Genomic DNA, 20,745 nt, shown 5'->3' with positions numbered 1-20,745 from the left:
GCTACAGAAAAATAAGAAAAAGCGTTTAAAAATCTGCTAGCATTTTGCGGATCTGCTAGCAGTTTTTGGTGTGCTCCAGGCCTCCAGGAGCGCCATGGGGAGGATTCCCAATGCCCCCTTTTTATACAACTGGGGGGACCGCAGGGTCCCAGGCTCTCTCACTGCCTGGAAAACACAGCGGCACCCCGGAGGGGGAGGCTGGGTGGCGTGGACGACCCCCCCCCCCCAAGTGTGGCCAGCGCCGGGGAGAGCCGTCTGCACCCACCTCCCAATATTAAAAACAGGCACTTACCTTAACGTCTATTGCGTTCTGCTACATGCGCATTAATTTGGGGGCACCACATGAGAAAGGAGAGAAGCATGGGTCACCCCGAGCTTTAGAGCTCAGGGCTGGCTCACATGCAGCACTCCAGAGGGGGGGGGGGGAGGACAGGCGCACTCACTCCAGGGTTCACACCACCGGAGCAAGCCATCCACCACCTGCCTCCAAAGGATACAAACTGCACAAAAATGCTTTCCATGAGAAAATTGATGCGCATGTAGCAGAACCCAACGGACGTTAAGGTAAGTGGCTGTTTTTAATATTAGGAGGTGGGTGCGGACGGCTCTCCCCAGCGCTGGCCACGCTTGTGGGGGGGGGGGGGGGCGGCTGCGCCACCCAGCCTCCCACTCCGGGGTGCCGCTGTGGTTCCCAGGCAGCGAGAGAGCACTTTGCAGTATTGGTTTTTTGACCCTGCATGCGAAAGCAAATGCATATTTGCATGAGCATTGCCTCATGAATAGCCAATTAGGCCGGATTTGCAAAGCCAGACTTGCTAGGGTTAAACTTGGTGTTTGAGCACGCATACATTTTCTCATGGAATGCCTACTTCTTCTTGCTTCAAGGTTCAGGCACGCACTCTATTAGATAGATAGATGCGGCGTATGCTACGACGCGGGTTGGCTAGTACATATTATTATAATATGTATTTATGTAGTACATATAGTACATAGTCATGTCACTGACTGCCCTCAAAGGAGCTCACAATCTAATCCTACCATAGTCATAGTCTAATGTCCTACCATATTATAATTATGTATTTATATAGCACTGACCTCTTCTGCAGCACATTACAGAGTACATAGTCATGTCACTGACTGTCCTCAGAGGAGCTCACACGCTAATCCTACCACAGTCATAGTCTAATGTCCTATAATATTATTATTATTATTATTATTATGTATTTATATAGCACTGACATCTTCTGCAGCACTGTACAGAGTACATAGTCATGTCACTAACTGTCCTCAGAGATCACAATCTAATCCTACCATAGTCATAGTCTAATGTCCTACCATATTATTATTATTATTATTATGTATTTATATAGCACTGACATCTCCTGCAGCACATTACAGAGTACATAGTCATGTCACTGACTGTCATCCAGGGCTGTGGAGTCGGAGTCGTGGAGTCGGGCAATTTTGGGTGCCTGGAGTCGGAGTCGGGAAAAAATGCACTGACTCCGACTCCTAATGAATTTGTAACTGTAATTAAAATAGAAAATATGATAAAATGTTCTATTTCTCAGATAATAGTCATTAAAAATAATGTATATATACAGTATATATACAGTAATAGCCCACAAAAATGAAATAAACCAATCAAAATTAGTTACTTGTGCTGCTTCAATAAAGCAGTCCCCGTATTTTTAAGGTCAGATATACATATCAGATTGTGACTGTATATATGATGTGTACACAGGAATCTCTTATATATACTAAATAACATCTATGCTGTAAGAATAAAGCCTGATGTGTAGCTGTGTCACTAATAGAGATGGTCAACGAGATGGAAATAATTCTGCATTGATGCTGATTTATGCAAATGTATGCACTCCCTTTGCTGATGAAATCAAATAATTTGATATGTTGTTAAAATTTGGTTTGGTGACTACAAATTAAAGGGTACCTGAGACGGATGAAAAGTAAAGTTTTATACATACCTGGGGCTTCCTCCAGCCCCCTTCAGGCTAATCAGTCTCTCGCTGTCCTTCACCACCCGGATCTTCTGCTATGAGTCCCGGTAATTCAGCCAGTCAGCGCTGTCCGGCCGCATGCCGCTCCCACAGCCAGGAACATTCTGCACCTGTGCAATAGTGCTGCACAGGTGTAGTATGCTCCTGGCGGCGGAGTGTGTGCATGCGCACTACGCCTGACTGGCTCAAGTACCTGGACTCATAGCAGAAGATCCAGGTGGCGAAGGAGGACAACGAGGGACTGATTATCCTGAAGGGGGCTGGAGGAAGCCCCAGGTATGTATAAAACTTTAATTTCATCTGTCTCAGGTTTACTTTGTTACACAGTAGTACTATACTCTACATATGCACTCCCCACAGAGCTGCAGGGAATCCACTGAGAATGCTGTGCACATTGAACACAGAGGTGTTGTCTGTTTACAATCTCCTCATTCCCCTGCAGAGTACCTGCACATCATTCTTACATGTACCCACACTTACATTGCCTAGGGCCTGATAGATGGTCTTTGTTCCGGTTTGTACCTTTTACAAGTACTCTTACCAAGGACTAGTTTTAGTCTAAAGGGAATAAATATAGTAGTCTACATATCCTTCTCACTTCAGTTGTCTTGTAAAATTCCTAAGCGTTGGCAGTTAAGAGACGAATTTCATGTTACATACTTTTAATCAACAAAATTGTAATATGCAAATTAGAGGAGTCGGAGTCGTGGAGTCGGAGTCGGTGGAATCCTAAACTGAGGAGTCGGAGTCGGTGGATTTTTGGACCGACTCCACAGCCCTGCTGTCATCAGAGGAGCTCACACTCTAATCCTACCATAGTCATAGTTTAATGTCCTACCATATTATTATTATGTATTTATATAGCACTGACATCTTCTGCAGCATATTACAGAGTACATAGTCATGTCACTGACTGTCCTCAGAGGAGCTCACAATATAATCCTACCATAGTCAGTCTAATGTCCTACCATATTATTATTATGTATTTATATAGCACTGACATCTTCTGCAGCACATTACAGAGTACATAGTCATGCCACTGACTGACCTCAGAGGGGCTCACACTCTAATCCTACCATAGTCATAGTGTAATGTCCTCCCATATTATTATTATGTATTTATATAGCACTGACATCTTCTGCAGAACTTTACAGAGTACATAGTCATGTCACTGACTGTCCTCAGAGGAGCTCACAATCCAATCCTACCACAGTCATAGTCTAATGTCCTACCATATTATTTTATATTTATATAGCACTGACATCTTCTGAAGCACATTACAGAGTACATAGTCATGTCACTGACTGTCCTCAGAGGAGCTCACACTCTAATCCTACCATAGTCATAGTGTAATGTCCTCCCATATTATTATTATGTATTTATATAGCACTGACATCTTCTGCAGAACTTTACAGAGTACATAGTCATGTCACTGACTGTCCTCAGAGGAGCTCACACTCTAATCCTACCATAGTCATAGTCTAATGTCCTACCATATTATTATTATTGTGTATTTATATAGCACTGACATCTTCTGCAGCACATTACAGAGTACATAATCCTGTCACTGACTGTCCCCAGAGGAGCTCACACTCTAATCCTACCATAGTCATAGTGTAATGTCCCACCATATTATTATTATGTATTTATATAGCACTGACATCTTCTGCAGCACTGTACAGAGTACATAGTCATGTCACTGACTGTCCTCAGAGGAGCTCACAATCTAATCCTACCATAGTCATAGTCTAATGTCCTACCATATTATTATTATGTATTTATATAGCACTGACATCTTCTGCAGAACTTTACAGAGTACATAGTCATGTCACTGACTGTCCTCAGAGGAGCTCACACTCTAATCCTACCATAGTCATAGTCTAATGTCCTACCATATTATTATTATGTATTTATATAGCACTGACATCTTCTGCAGCACATTATAGAGTACATAGTCATGTCACTGACTGTCCTCAGAGGAGCCCACACTCTAATCCTACCATAGTCATAGTCTAATGTCCCACCATATTATTATTATGTATTTATATAGCACTGACATCTTCTGCAGCACTGTACAGAGTACATAGTCATGTCACTGACTGTCCTCAGAGGAGCTCACAATCTAATCCTACCATAGTCATAGTCTAATGTCCTACCATATTATAATTATGTATTTATATAGCACTGACATCTTCTGCAGCACATTACAGAGTACATAGTCATGTCACTGACTGTCCTCAGAGGAGCTCACACTCTAATCCTACCATAGTCATAGTCTAATGTCCTACCATATGTGACGCCGGGCGACGCCCAGTCGTCCGAGGATTCGCGGCCGATTGTCCGATCGCAACCGTGATCGGAAAACTGACATTCTTTATTTTAAAATAGAAGTTTTTCCTTCCTGCCTTCCCCCCCCCCCCCTTTTGCCATGAGGGCTGAATGGGCCTGCGTTAGCATATGGCTAAAGCAACCTGGTTTAGCAAGAAATCCTGTTAAGGCTCCCGGAAAAGCTCTGGTGACACTAATGTGCTAATTGGGCAGAGCTGAAATACCAACAGAGTCTATTCAACAGGGGAAGCTAGCACAGCATGAGGTCTATTGACACCTACATTCCTCCCAGTCTTGACGGCACCGACTAAACTGAGTATGGAATGCATGGTGTTGATAACTTTGTCACATTTTGCAAATACCATCCATGGGAGGAATATGAAAATTACATAATTTTGTTTCCCTAATTCTGTAGAATATGGTGATACTAGACATAGCCAGGTAACCCGAGCAGGGGCTGAGATATGAATAATGGGGTCCCCGTGCGCCCCATATATTGCAAGTTTGATGTCCTATGAACGTGTATTCTCAGCCCAATCTGAATATGAAATCGGTTTGCATGTGCGACAAAACCCCGGCGGGGTATGAAATTGGACATATTTTGTGGATGGCTGGAAGTTCCTCCCCTGAGAACTCACTGCCTGACACGCCCCTGGGCTGAGCTTGAGACTCCGCCCAGAAATGTCAGTGCTCAAAACTGATTGCATGAGGACCCCCAGCCAATTCCCCCACTTTCCATCATACCGAAAAGACTGCCACTGCTTGGGGAAATAGCAGTGGCCATCTTGCAGGCGGAGCAACGGCCATGTGGTTCGGCCATATTGCGAACTAACTGCAACAAAGGAACTTTGTCTTTTCCCGAACGGACTTTCCACAGAATCATAAGTATTCGTTCTTTTTATCCCTTTTTCTTTTATGTACTGTGTTATCACTGTCTCTCATCGTTTAATTGTTCACGATTGTCTGTATATATTAATTATTTATATTGTAACAAATAAAGGCTTTTTAAAAGGTCTTTACCTCTCAGTAAAACCTTCTATTCAGTATACACAGACGAGACCTAAACTTCCGAAGGGACGCTACTGTTTTGATAGATAGATAGGAATTGCACAGTTTTAACCGGTTGTTTGTTTCACAGGTCTATAGCCAGTTAGCAGTTATCTCTGGGCTGATAGAAAACAGAGATGGTGGCGAATCTACCCCTGGGTTGGAGTAAAAGTGTATTTTCGTAACCTCACAGGCTCCCTACTGCGTCGTGACGCTCAAGCTCCGCCAATTCTACGCAGATTGCGTCCATAGCTCTCAATCTGTGTGCTAGAATCGGATCGGACGGTTTTGCGTGTTCACGGCCAGTGGGGCTCCTGTGACAGTGGTGGCAGTGGTGGGATCTGTGTGTGCTGATAGTATCTCAGGTAGGGCTATCGAATTAGCCCTATCGAGAAACGAACTAATTCGTTGGTAGTGACTGAGTGCAATATATTTTTCATATATACAGAGAGACTGTGTAACCAGTACCCCTCCCCTAAGTTTTCTTTTATTTGGCATGGAAATGTCCGGGAATTACAAGGTCATGGTCCTATCCGACCTGCAGAGTCTGTGCGAGGCGAGAGGCATGGACATCCGCGGCAAGAAACAGCAGGACCTGATAACGGACTTGTACCGATGGGATAGCCAGAATCTGCGGACGCTGGAGGTGTCCACTGTGGAGGACACCGGCTCATCTAACGCAAGTCGAGGGGAACCAGAGACTGAAGATCCTGTGCGTACCGAGGTTGAGCAACCCGCGGGCAATGCGGCAACAGATACGCAGGAGGCTGTCAGTGTGATCCCCGACCCCAGAACCCCTGAAAGTACTCGCCTGGAACCGGCCAGTACTGGACTGTCCAGTTATGTTGATCCAGTAATGCAGCAGGCATTGCAAAAGCTGATGGAAACTGATGTGGACAAGTACCTGCAGTACATGGCGGAGCAAAAGCGAGAGGAACGCCAATCTGCAGAGGCGCGGGAGAGACGACAGCATGAGCTGAACATGGCGAAAGTGCAGCAAGCCAGCCGGAGTTCAACGCCCAGCCTCCCTGCTGAAGGGACTGCCGCTCCAGTAAGTGCAAAATTTAAATTTGCTATTATCGAAAAAGACACTGACATTGACTTGTTTTTGAGGTCTTTTGAAAAGGCCTGCCGTCAGTATCGTCTGTCCCAAGACCAGTGGGCCAGACATCTGACACCCTTGCTGCGCTACAAAGCGCTTGATGCTTTCTCAGAGTTGCCTGTGGAAAAGGACAATGATTATACCGCTATAAAGGAGGCTATAATCACTAAGTACCAGCTGACGCCAGAAGCCTACCGGAAAAGGTTCAGGTCCTGGCAGAAAAAATCTACTGATTCTTATCAAGATGTGGTCAGCAGTCTGCTCACCACACTCCGCCAGTGGACGCTAGGCCTCACTAAAGGGTCTTACGGTGTCCTGGAGGACTTAATCGTCCTGGAGCAGTTTCTGAACATTTGCCCGGCTGACGTACGCCAGTTTGTGCTGGAGCGCCGACCGGCGTCAGCGACGGTCGCTGCAGACCTCGCTGAGACCTTTGCAACGACCAGGGTGCCGGAGACCCGCAGGACTGCCCCATCTAGCTGGAGAGGAGGTCAGTCCCACAATTTTGCAGACTCTCCTACCTCTGTGAGCCGTGCGCCCCAGAGGCCATCCAGCGCAGCTGCTGCGTCCAGGCCTGCAGTAACAGAGGGCATCACCTGTCACTTTTGCCGCAAGCCCGGACACATGAAGTTTAACTGCCCGGAGCGGAGGCAGACAGCGCCAGCTCCTGCACCACCTACACCTCGCCCACGGCAACTGCCGCCAGCCAGCGCACCCCAGCCGGGAGCACCCAACAACGTCATGTTCGCAGGTGGGAGAGGGATCCACTCCGCTACGAGCAACCACCAGCTGGTTACAGTGAACGACCAGCTTGTTACCGGTTTCCGCGACACTGGAGCGGATGTCACCCTGGTGCGTGCGCACCTGGTCCCGACGGAAAATATCCTCCCTGACAAATACCTTACCCTCACTGGAGTGGGGGGCACTCTTTCTCGCATTCCCCAGGCTCGGGTGTCCATCGATTGGGGGGTGGGGGTTCAAGAGAAGGTTGTTGGGGTCCTGGACCAACTGCCGGTCCCAGTTTTGTTGGGGACCGACCTGGGCAAGCTTGTGTCCTATTATGAACCTGCCCCAAGCCCCTCAGACTGCCAGGAGGGAGACGGACTCTCCGCCCACACTAAGGTACTTTGCACCAAGGGGCAAGAACAGGGGGGAGGTGGGTTGAATGTGCCCAGTCCAGGGGTACCGAGTCCAATAGTACCTGTGTCACAGGTACCTGTGTTTGATATACCGATTGTTTGTGATGAAAATGTTGTTGTACCTGTCACTGTAATTCATGCATGCAGCCAGGGTGTGAGTAATGCCAGTATGTGCCAGTCTGAAGGTGTACCTGTACTGGCAGTAACACGCAGCCGCGCTGCTCAGAACCTGGGCTCAGAGCAGGTGGAAGAGGTTCCGGCCTCCTCCCCCTCCTCTGACCACAGGGATGGTAGCCTTCAGCCACTAACTGCATATGCCACGGGCCAGCTGGCTGGAGAGCGGTCATTTGATGTGGGTGACAAGGTATATGCCCTTCTTCCCGTGAGGCAGAACAAGCTGCAAGCAGCCTGGGAGGGGCCTTTTACTGTAGTGCAGCGGTTAAACCCTCTGACGTATCTAGTGAGCATGGGGGGCAGGAAGCAGAAGAGCTTTCATGTAAACATGCTGAAGGCCCACCATGACAGGACCCAGTATGCGCTGCCAGTGTGCAGCCGGTTAGAGCAGGGAGAGGCAGACCCCCTGTTAGACCTGCTGGCTGACGTACGAGATGTGGACGGCGACCTAAACGTCAATCCACAGCTCGCCTCAGCCCAGCAAGAGCAGTTACAGAAGGTGCTGGGCCAGTACCAGCACACCTTCTCCGGTATCCCGGGGCGGACCAGTATGGCGGTGCATGGGGTAGATACAGGTACCCATCCCCCCATCAGGCAGTCCGCTTACCGTGTCTCTCCCGAGGTACAGGCGGACATGCAGAAGGAGGTGAGGGAGATGCTGGAGTTAGGGGTGGTTCAAAAGTCCAGTAGTGCCTGGGCAGCCCCTGTTGTCCTGGTCCCCAAGAAGGACCAGACAACTCGGTTCTGCGTAGACTACAGGAAACTGAACGCCATCACCACTACAGACGCCTACCCCATGCCTCGCATTGATGAGCTGCTAGATACACTGGCATCAGCCAGGTACCTATCAATCATGGATCTGAGCCGGGGGTATTGGCAGATACCACTTGCACCTGACGCGAGGCAAAAGTCGGCCTTCATCACCCCTTTCGGCCTCTTCGAGTTCACGATGATGCCCTTTGGGATGAAGAACGCCCCTGCCACGTTTCAGCGGGCCGTGAACGACCTGCTAGAGGGAATGCAAGGGTTCGCTGTAGCGTATCTGGATGACATTGCGGTGTTCAGCCCCACCTGGGAAGAACACCTCAAACACCTGTCCCAGGTACTAGAGAGGCTGGCCATGGCCAATCTGACGGTTAAACCGAGTAAGTGTCAGATTGGCATGACCGAGGTGCAGTACTTAGGTCACCGGGTGGGGGGTAACACCCTGAAACCTGACACGGGAAAGGTGGACGCCATCCTGGCATGGCCTCGACCTATCACGAAAAAGCAGGTCCAGGCGTTCCTGGGGACCGCCGGCTACTATAGGAAATTTGTTCCCGCCTATAGTACACTGGCGAAGCCCCTGACCGATGCCACTAGCAAGAAGCACCCCAAGGTTGTTAGCTGGACCCCCGCTTGCGAGAATGCCTTCCAGGCCTTGAAGCAGGCCCTCGCAAGCGCCCCTGTGCTTCAGGCCCCAGACTTCAGTCGTCGGTTTGTGGTGCAAACCGATGCCTCTGACTACGGTCTCGGCGCAGTCCTCAGCCAGGTGGATGGAAAGGGGGATGAACACCCTATCCTCTACCTGAGCCGGAAGCTCCTGCCCCGAGAGGTAGCCTACTCCACAACTGAAAAGGAGTGCCTGGCGATCGTGTGGGCCCTACAGAAACTGCAGTCGTATCTGTACGGCCGCTCCTTCACGATCGTCACTGATCACAATCCCCTGAGTTGGCTAAACCGTACTGCTGGAACCAACGGCAAGCTCCTACGGTGGAGCCTGTCATTGCAGCAGTACGACTTTACGATCCAACACAAAGCAGGCAGCCGACACCAGAACGCTGATGGGCTGTCGCGGTGTCAGGGGGAACCCGACCCAACAGCGCCAATAGCTGCTACGGAAGGCGTCCTGTTGACACCTCCCTGAGCAGAGCTCGGGAAGGGGGAGGTGTGACGCCGGGCGACGCCCAGTCGTCCGAGGATTCGCGGCCGATTGTCCGATCGCAACCGTGATCGGAAAACTGACATTCTTTATTTTAAAATAGAAGTTTTTCCTTCCTGCCTTCCCCCCCCCCCCCCCCCTTTTGCCATGAGGGCTGAATGGGCCTGCGTTAGCATATGGCTAAAGCAACCTGGTTTAGCAAGAAATCCTGTTAAGGCTCCCGGAAAAGCTCTGGTGACACTAATGTGCTAATTGGGCAGAGCTGAAATACCAACAGAGTCTATTCAACAGGGGAAGCTAGCACAGCATGAGGTCTATTGACACCTACATTCCTCCCAGTCTTGACGGCACCGACTAAACTGAGTATGGAATGCATGGTGTTGATAACTTTGTCACATTTTGCAAATACCATCCATGGGAGGAATATGAAAATTACATAATTTTGTTTCCCTAATTCTGTAGAATATGGTGATACTAGACATAGCCAGGTAACCCGAGCAGGGGCTGAGATATGAATAATGGGGTCCCCGTGCGCCCCAAATATTGCAAGTTTGATGTCCTATGAACGTGTATTCTCAGCCCAATCTGAATATGAAATCGGTTTGCATGTGCGACAAAACCCCGGCGGGGTATGAAATTGGACATATTTTGTGGATGGCTGGAAGTTCCTCCCCTGAGAACTCACTGCCTGACACGCCCCTGGGCTGAGCTTGAGACTCCGCCCAGAAATGTCAGTGCTCAAAACTGATTGCATGAGGACCCCCAGCCAATTCCCCCACTTTCCATCATACCGAAAAGACTGCCACTGCTTGGGGAAATAGCAGTGGCCATCTTGCAGGCGGAGCAACGGCCATGTGGTTCGGCCATATTGCGAACTAACTGCAACAAAGGAACTTTGTCTTTTCCCGAACGGACTTTCCACAGAATCATAAGTATTCGTTCTTTTTATCCCTTTTTCTTTTATGTACTGTGTTATCACTGTCTCTCATCGTTTAATTGTTCACGATTGTCTGTATATATTAATTATTTATATTGTAACAAATAAAGGCTTTTTAAAAGGTCTTTACCTCTCAGTAAAACCTTCTATTCAGTATACACAGACGAGACCTAAACTTCCGAAGGGACGCTACTGTTTTGATAGATAGATAGGAATTGCACAGTTTTAACCGGTTGTTTGTTTCACAGGTCTATAGCCAGTTAGCAGTTATCTCTGGGCTGATAGAAAACAGAGATGGTGGCGAATCTACCCCTGGGTTGGAGTAAAAGTGTATTTTCGTAACCTCACAGGCTCCCTACTGCGTCGTGACGCTCAAACTCCGCCAATTCTACGCAGATTGCGTCCATAGCTCTCAATCTGTGTGCTAGAATCGGATCGGACGGTTTTGCATGTTCACGGCCAGTGGGGCTCCTGTGACACCATATTATTATTATGTATTTATATAGCACTGACCTCTTCTGCAGCACTTTACAGAGTACATAGTCATGTCACTGACTGTCCTCAGAGGAGCTCACACTCTAATCCTACCATAGTCATAGTCTAATGTCCTACCATATTATTATTATGTATTTATATAGCACTGACATCTTCTGCAGCACATTATAGAGTACATAGTCATGTCACTGACTGTCCTCAGAGGAGCTCACACTCTAATCCTACCATAGTCATAGTCTAATGTCCTACCATATTATTATTATGTATTTATATAGCACTGACACCTTCTGCAGCACATTACAGAGTACATAGTCATGTCACTGACTGTCCTCAGAGGATAGGTGTTGTGGGGAGGCGCCCAGGATGTAGGTACTAGGTGAAAATTAAAATGTGATAAAAACGAGGTTTCTTACCTCAACAGAAAAACGGGAACTCAGTCCTAAGGAACAGAGAACCCCAGAGCTGTTGCACTACCATGTCCTTAGAGGAGCTCACAATCCAATCTAATAATCTCAGTCTGGGGTTATGCGTCAGAGTCCCCCAGGGAGTATCTCCTCTTTCTGCTTATAGTCGGGGGTATCCCTTATTACAGACATAGGGTTTAGCTCTTTGTCGCCAGACTATGTATGCCCCTCCCATGTGACCCGGGTCATGTGATCTCTTGCAGGCGAGCTATGAAAAGGAATTTACGCCTCAGCTGCCCTTTCCAGAACTCCTGCGTCATCAACCGGAGCAACCGACGCCACTGCCAGGCCTGCCGTCTGAAAAAGTGCCTGGACATCGGGATGAAGAAAGAGCGTGAGTTGGTGGGATGAGGTGTGGCTTTATCTTTTAGGGGCGTGTCCACTGTGAACTATGGGCGTGCTAACACAGGCCATAGAAAACATGCGCAAATGGGCTGCACTGGTCAGACATTTTAGAACACCCCAAATTTTCTTGAAATTCAAACTGAAGTGTAAGTCCGTTAATTAGCTTGAAATTATGTCAGAAACGCCTGATCTGCTGCATGCTTGTTCAGGGGCTCTGGCTAAAAACAGAGGCAGAGGATCAGCAGAATAGCCAGGCAACTGGTATTGCTTAAAGAGGAGCTGTTAGGTATAAGGTCTCAGAGAAAATAAACACATATATCAGTAGCTAAAGATTGGCTGTACTTACATTACATATGCATTTCACTGTCCACGTTTGGATTTCACAGAATTTGTATATAGTATTTGCAGAGAATGATGCTCCTGACAGCTCATGGCAGGTTCCATGTTTTTCTGTCAAATGTGTCGTCATGTCCTGCCTGCTTCCTGATCACAGATAAGCTTGTACTTGAATAACACAGTGTGCAGTGAATATTAATGAGCCATGTGGCTAGTAACAATAGCTGACTCCTGCAGTGTACTCTGCCCGAGATTTATCAGTGCTACTCGATTACAAGCTGCTGTAACGTCTCATTAGCAGCCGAGGGGAGAGCCCCAGAATGCTTTGCAGTATGGTATGCGGCTTGCGTCTTCTTAAGAATAACAGCCTTGCTGATAAGCACACATCAAAGGTAACTGAGATTTTTATCTTCACTAATTGCTTTTGGGCTTCCTTCTAAACTGTTTAACACAGGAGAATAGAGGTTTAAATTAGCTTCTGCAGCCTGACAGTTACTCTTTAAAAGTAAATAAACATCGCAGCCTCCATATCCTTCTCGCTACAGTTGCCCTTTAAAGGGATACTGTAGGGGTCGGGGGAAAATGAGTTGAACTTACCCGGGGCTTCTAACGGTCCCCCGCACACATCCTGCGCCCCGCGCAGCCACTCACCGATGCTCCGGCCCCGCCTCTGGTTCACTTCTGGAATTTCCGACTTTGAAGTCAGAAAACCACTGTGCCTGTGTTGTCGTGTCCTCAATCCCGCTGATGTCACTAGGAGCGTACTGCGCAGACACAGACCATACTGGGATTGTGCTATATATTCCTGGTGACATCAGTGGGATCAAGGACACGGCAATGCAGGCGCAGTGGTTTTCTGACTTTAAAGTCGGAAATTCCAGAAGTGAACCGGAGGCGGGGCCGGAGCATCGGTGAGTGGCTGCGCTGGCACAGGATGTCTGCGGGGGCCGGAGCATCGGTGAGTGGCTGCGCTGGCACAGGATGTCTGCGGGGGACCATTAGAAGTCCCGGGTAAGTTCAACTCATTTTCCCCCGACCCCCCCTACAGTATCCTTTTAAGTGTTATTATGGTCTGTCCCTCTTTAATTGTTAATTGGGGGTAGGGGTCTCTGCTCTTACACTCTTGCCCCGGGAGCAGTTTAGCCTAGAAACAGGCCTGTGTAGCTCCCAGGTCACATAGCAGTGCGGGTGCCATGGAGACTGGCTGCCACTGCTACCATATTGCAATGTGAAACTGAATGTCTGCTTTTAGGATAGAGGAGATAGTGTAAGGGGTTCTGCCCATGCTAGATCTGGTAGTGCAGGTCCAGGAAACCTTATTGCGCCTTTAAATTAGACGATTGGCTTTCCCTGCGGACCGGTCAAATACCCAGTGCTGCTTGGTGAGTAAACAGTTGCCTATCCTTCAGATAAAGTGGTGCTCTAGGCAAGATAGCAGTCTTTGCCCACCGCTGATGACCACCTGGCATTTTTTTTTTTTAGTAAGGTTTGGTGGGGCTAGCATCCACCAGGCCCCTACAATCTCTGTAGGCCCTAGGCAACTGCCTTGTGGATGATCCGGCTCTGCTCTCCTTGTGTTTGAGCTACATAGAAATTATGAAGAAGGTGAAGGTGTCGGTGAGGACATCTCCTTCACCATCAGAAGGCCCTCAGAAACTGGGGCAACCTCTGACAGGAAGAGGCCACAACCGCATGAGAAGACAAGTTCCCGAGAGACACCGGCTTGCCTGATGGGCGGCTCACGGACCACAGCTTCCAGCACAGATTCATAGTCATTGCAGTCATTAGAAGCAAGTCTCAGTTTCAGCTGTAAGAGAAGACTTCGAGATGAAGCAAGAAAGCCATAGCTAAGACGTCAGAATAAGATGGTGAGGCTTGTCTGGGCTGCGGACACCACCAATGGACTACTGAAGACTGGAAGAAGGTGGTATGGAATGATTAATCCAAATTCAACATCTTTTGTCTATCACGCAGGCAGGAAGATGCCGTCAAGCAGGTGAAAGTATGGTTCCTCTGTGTGTGACATCAACTGTGAGACATGGAGGAGGAAGTGGGATGGTCATGAGTGGATGCAGGGTCCGTGACTTATACAGTGAGAGGCACCTGGGACCAAAACGGCCACTACAGCACCATGTAGCACCCTCTGTTATCCGCCTATTTTATTCTACAGCAAGATGATGACCCAAAGCATAAGTCCAAGCTATGTCAGAACTACCTTAGGAAAAAAAGCTTGTAAACATGAAGTGGCCAGCAAAGTCCCCAGACGTAACCCCCATCCAGCTGGTTCAGAATGAACTGGACAGAAGAGTAGAAGAAAAGTAACCTACAACACACGTTTATGGAAACTTCTGCTGCAGGGCTGGGAGGAGCTTTCTGAAGAATATTTTATTTCCATTGTAGAAGGAATGCTACAAGTGTTAATGTTTACCTATCAGAGGTGTCAACTTTAAAGGACACCCGAAGTGACGTGTGACATGATGAGAAAGACATGGGTATGTACAGTACCATGCACACAACTAACTAGGCTGTGTTCCTTTTTTCCTTTCTCTGCCTGAAAGAGTTAAATATCAGGTATGTAAGTGGCTGACTCAGTCCTGACTCAGACAGGAAGTGACTACAGTGTGACCCTCAGTGATAAGAAATTCCCTTTTTTATCCCTTTCTTGCTCTCAGAAGCCATTTTCTGATAGGAAAGTGTTTTATAGTTGGAATTTCTTATCAGTGAGGGTCACACTGTAGTCACTTCCTATCTGAGTCAGGACTGAGTCAGCCACTTACATACCTGATATTTAATTCTTTCAGGCAGAGAAAGAAAAAAAGGAACACAGCCTAGTTATTTGTGGTCTAGGCACTGTACGTACAGATGTCTATCTTTTCATGTCACATGTCACTTCTGGTATCCTTTAAAGGGAACCTGAAGTGAGAGGGATACGGAGGCTGCCATATTTATTTGGAATCTGAAGTGAAAATAAACTTCTATTATGAATTGTATGTGTAGTACAGCTAAGAAATAAATACAAAATTAGCAGCACAGATATGAGTCTCATATTGTTTCCAGTACAGGAAGAGTTAAGAAACTCCAGTTGTTTTCCATGCAAAAGAGTTTCTCTGAGCTCTGCCACTTGTCAAGTCCCAGAGAGCTCTGTCTTCTGAAGCTTTTATCTCAACTGTCTCATTTTTATGTTGTTTACTACAGAGGAAAGTTGAAAAGGTCATTAGCGCTGCTCTGTTTCATCATTTAAAATGCAGAGTGTAGCGTGTAACCTGCAAATATTAGAAAATGATGCAATGTTATAAAAAAAAGCTATATACCGGAAAATAAAAATGAGACTATTTTCTTTGCTACTAATGTACTATTATCCGTACTATTCATACTGTACAATTCATTATATCATAAGGGGTTTTTTTTTCTCTTCAGTGTCACTATACCAGTTTCCTGGCATCCCTGCTGATCTCTTTGGCTGCAGTAGTGTCTGAATCGCTCACCAGAAACCAGCATGCAGCTAATCCAGCCACACTTCAGTCAGAACACCTGATCTGCTGCATGCTTGTTTGGGGTCTGTGGCTAGAAGTATTAGAGGTAGATGATCAGCAGGACAGCCAGGCAATCTGCATTGTTTACAAGGAAATAATTATGGCAGCCTTCATATCCCTCTCCCTTCAGGTTCCTCTGAGTCAAAAGTTTGGAGTGTACATGGATTCCATCATTTCTTTTATAACATTAGTTGTTTATTTGCCTTGTGCTTTCATTTCAGAGTTCAATGAGACATTGAAATGGACCAATTCCAATAGAGATATTGGGGAGTTCTAAAACTTTTCAGCAGTGTTAACCTCCTTAGCGGTAACCCCGTGCTGGACACTGGGTAAGCCGCAGCGGAGGACGGGGGAAGCCCTCATAGAAATCCCGTTCAGAACGGGATTTCCGGATGGGCATACGGCGGTGATCGGGTGGTACGGGAGGACGCCGCAGGGAGAAGGGAAGCATGTAGCTAGCGCTAGGCTAGCTACATGCTAAAAAAAAAGTTTAAAAAACTCATACCGCCAGGGAGGTTAAAGTGGACCCAAATTAAAAAAACAAGATTTCAGAAATAAAATATATTTTCTAAATTATAATAAATAGCAGCCTTTTTTCAGCTGCATGATGACAATTATAAAATATTTCACATTTATTGGAGGAACCCCTCCCTTCCTTTCATATTGCCGGGGCAGAATCCGGCAGACTGGTGGAGTAGCAGGTGTCCAGCAAAGGAGGAATTGCTAATGGCTGCCACCTGTATAACCCTAGTTATGCAAAGAGGAGGGTGAAAAGCATGCACTGAAATTCTCATAGGCTTGAAGGAGTGTTTATTTATCTTTGTATGTGTCAGAGTGCTGCAACTACCGTAAATATTTTGAATTAAAAAAATGTTTGGTTTGGGTCCACTTTAACCACTTAAGGACCAATGGTGTTTTCCAGGATCTGTGCTGGGTGGGCACTTCAGCCCCCAGCACAGATCAGCAGGCAGGCATGGCGATCAGACCTCCCCCCCCCCCCCCCCTTTTTCCCCATTAGGGGGATGTCCTGCTGGGGGAGTCTGATCGCCGCAGCTTACGTGTGCCTAGCGGGGGGGACTCCTCAAAGCCCCCCTCCGCAGCGCTATTCCCCCCTCCCTCTCCTTCCCTCCCTCTCCTACTCTCTGTGGGCGGCACAGGACGGCGATCAGTCCTGTACCGCCTCTGATAGGCTTCAGCCTATCATATGCCGGAGATCACCGATCTCCTTTACGGCGCTGCTGCAACAGCAGCAACGTAAACACCAGGGATTTCTTCCCCGCGTGTTTACATTTCGCCTGCGAGCCGCGATCGGAGGCTCGCAGGCTGTTCACGGAGACTCCCTCCGTGAACTGACATGGAACAGCCGCCATGGAAACACCACTGCGACCAGTCGGCGCCTATCTGCGTTAGGCGGTCGTTAAGTGGTTAAAGTAATCAAGCTCCAAATAACCATAATCTAGCATTGTGCATGGATCGCATATCGGTTTGTTTACATTGTTCCATATCGGTCATGTGATGCTGTATATGTCAGTCAGTATAGGCCTGGTGCCAACCAATGACAACGCCATCCTAATACACCCCCCTTCTAGCCCCGCCCTATATTTAAACCTGCCCTAAAATCTGTATAACTACATAACAGGTGCACTAAATGAACCATTACAGTCAGAACAATTATACATTATTTACATTTACACAGTTTAGTTGAAAGAAGACCTTTATTCATCAGGTCCAACCAACCCCCCCCCCCCAAATAAATAAATGAGAAAACATTGGGTACCTTTCTCTCCCTCCCCCTCACATATCACAATTGATCCAGAGGGAAGCAAAAAACAACCTTTCAAGGCTTGGGCCAATTAACTTTTAAAGCGGACCTGAACTCAGAACTTCCTCTCTGCTCTAAAAAGTTACACAACATCATCATAATCTTCACACAAAAAAAATTCTTTGTTACAACTGATACAAATCCTGCAATAACTGTGCAGTTTGTCTACTTCCTGCTTTCATGGAAGCTAAGACGTCAGAATAATCGTCTTTCTAGCAAGTTTAAAGTATGGTAGATCTTTTTATTTCTTTCTGATTGGAGTGGAGGAGGGGGAGGACCTCCCAGGTGATGTCTGACTCCACTGAGGAAACTCCTCCTACTTCCTGTGGGTGTGGTTAGTCACAGGAAGTGAACGTTCCTTCAGTTGGAGCACAGACAGGTATACAATCCCAGCAGAGGTCCTGCTCTTTGGCTTGATTTCCTCCCTGGCGTTGCTCTGGTTGGTTCCTCCATGTTCTGGAGTTCTCACACGAGCTTTCTCCTGCAGTGATCATGTCGGACGAGGCAGTGAAGAAGCGGCGCGCTCTCATTAAGAGGCGGCAGAAGGTGACGCTCCTGGAGACCATGTCCCCCTCCCCCACCATGACTGACGAGCAGCGCTTGCTGGTGGAACAGATGACCGAAGCCCACAAGAGGACATTCGACTACAACTTCACCTACTTCAGGGATTTCCGGGTAAGGAGAACATAAGGGGAGGTCATGTGACTGGAGTGGGAGGGGTCATGTGACTGGAGTGGGAGGGGTCATGTGACTGGAGTGGGAGGGGTCATGTGACTGGAGTGGGAGGGGTCATGTGACTGGAGTGGGAGGGGTCATGTGACTGGAGTGGGAGGGGTCATGTGACTGGAGTGGGAGGGGTCATGTGACAGGAGAGGGCGGGTCATGTGACAGGAGAGGGGGTCCTACTGGTTGTTGTGGATATTGTAGAAAGCGGTCACGACCTCATGGGTTTTTACTGTTGTCGGTCCCCCACTTCCTGTCTCTCCTCAGCGCTGATATAAACCCTCTCGGCCCCAGACATGGGCAATGCTGAAAGGTTGGTTTGAGCTTCTGGCCCTTTCCCAAAATATGTTCAAATCTTGCCGTCTCTGCCCCAGCTGGGTAGATTTACTGATGACTGAAGTGAGTAAAAACCCAAACATTTCCATTTCCATTTCCTTTCCAAACCATCTAAAAACTTAATTCTGAAAGAGGCCCTTTAGTGACTCAGTATAACACAGCAAATTATTCTGCATAGCCACTTTTTCAGTAATCTCTCTGGTTTCTGCATCAGAAACACTTCCGAAATCTATATATTATAATAATCCTAACATTTGTATAGCGTTTTTCTCCTGTTGGACTCAAAGCTCTCAAGAGCTGCAGCTACTGAGACGAGACCACCCTGCAGTGTTGGGAAGTCTTGCCCAAGGACTTATTACTGAATAGGAAATTACCCTAGCCAGGATTCAAACTCTCTGGTCTCCCATGTCAAAGGTAGTGCTCTTAACCTCCCTGGCGGTAAGCCCGTACTGACGTCATCCGGCCCCGTCGCCATGGCCATGTTCTTTGAACGGGATCTCCTGGGGCTGGGGGGATGCCGCTGAGCAGCGGCTATCGTGTAGCGAGACCTCGTCTCGCTACATGAAAAAAAAACATTTTTTTTAAAACGTATTTGCTGCCCCCTGGCAGATTTTGACAAACCGCCAGGAGGGTTAAAGGGACTAGTACCCTTATGGTCACCATATTTTTTCCTTTTAAAATAATACCAGTTGCCTGACTCTCCTGCTTATCTTGTATCTCTAATACTTTTAGCCACAGCCCCTCAACAAGCATGCAGGTCAGGTGCTCTGGCTGAAGCCAGACTGGATTAGCTGCATGCTTGTTTCAGGTGTGTGATTCAGCCACTACAGCAGCCAAAGAGATCAGCAGGACTGCCAGGCAACTGGTATTGTTCAAAAGCAAACATCCATATTAACCAGTACGCTATCCAGCCACTATGTTGTATATTGGCATGTGGCCCCGCCCACCCAGTGATGTTCAGCGTAGGATGCATGGTTAGCTATGTGGCATTCTCACTCCCAGAGGGATTCTGGGAGACCCGGGAGATTTTGTACTGGCTTCGAGCTATCAGTGAACAAACATTCCACAGAGATCACCTGCCAGCAGTAAAAGATGTTGCCTCTTGTGATACATTTCTAAATGTAAATCAGAGAGAGGAAAGATTTTACAATGGGAAACATTAACTAAATAGATTATAAATAAATATTATGAAAAATATTATAAAAAGCTGTTATATTCAGTACGTTATTTTCACTAGAGTTCCTCTTTAGGTTGTCCTTTAACTACTTTCTTATTTATATTTTTTTTTAACTGCTTCCTCCTCAAAAGCTGTGCCTCTTATTAACCACTTCCCCTCCCCCGGGACGAGTAACTACGTCCCTGCAAAATCCCTCTTCCCCTTGCTGGGACGTACCTGCTACGTCCCTCCGCGCACGCCCGCTTGCCCCCCCTGTGCGCTCCCGCGCTCGTTACCATCACCGATCTCTAGACGGGAGATCAATGAAAGGGAACACAGTTCACATTCATTGATCAAGTCCCCCTGTGAATGACCGACGCCATTAATGAGATGGCGACGTTATTCACAAGAACCGATACTTACACGTCCGCATTACTTCCTGTGTGCATAGTAATACTACGCACAGGAAAGTTATGAGTGAGGACATCTTGTGGCCAAATAGTAAAATTACATTTACAAATTTTTTTTCATTAAGACATTTTTTTTTTTTTTAAATTAAGTTACCCCTTACCTCCCAAACTCCCCAATAGTTACCCCCCAAAAAATGTTTGTAAAAAAAAAAATTACAATTAAAACAAAATACATTAAAAGTTACCTTAGGGACTGAACTTTTTTTAATATGTATTTCAAGAGGGTATATTACTGTTACTTTTTAAATTATGGGCTTGTAAATAGTGATGGACGCAGAACTGAAAAAATGCACCTTTATTTCCAAATAAAATATTGGCACCATACATTGTACTAGGGAAATATTTTAAATGGTGTAACCGGGACAAATGGGCAAATAAAATGTGTGGCTTTTAATTACA

At 47.2% G+C, this 20,745-nt stretch overlaps 1 protein-coding gene across 2 annotated transcripts in view; it reads left to right on the top strand.

Moving 5' to 3' along the window:
• The window catches only part of NR1I2 (nuclear receptor subfamily 1 group I member 2), a 95,181-nt gene that overhangs the window by 63,016 nt on the left and 11,420 nt on the right, over positions 1-20,745 (top strand). For both annotated transcript variants that reach the window (XM_068270970.1, XM_068270971.1), the window contains exons 3-4: positions 11,829-11,959; positions 18,149-18,336. In XM_068270970.1, coding sequence (XP_068127071.1) covers positions 11,829-11,959; positions 18,149-18,336 — 319 coding nt within the window. The remainder of the gene's footprint in view (positions 1-11,828; positions 11,960-18,148; positions 18,337-20,745) is intronic.

This window comes from Hyperolius riggenbachi, chromosome 2 (genome assembly GCF_040937935.1).
Source record: "Hyperolius riggenbachi isolate aHypRig1 chromosome 2, aHypRig1.pri, whole genome shotgun sequence".
In the NCBI taxonomy this organism is placed as follows: domain Eukaryota; kingdom Metazoa; phylum Chordata; class Amphibia; order Anura; family Hyperoliidae; genus Hyperolius; species Hyperolius riggenbachi.
This window is presented reverse-complemented; position numbering and strand designations above follow the sequence as displayed.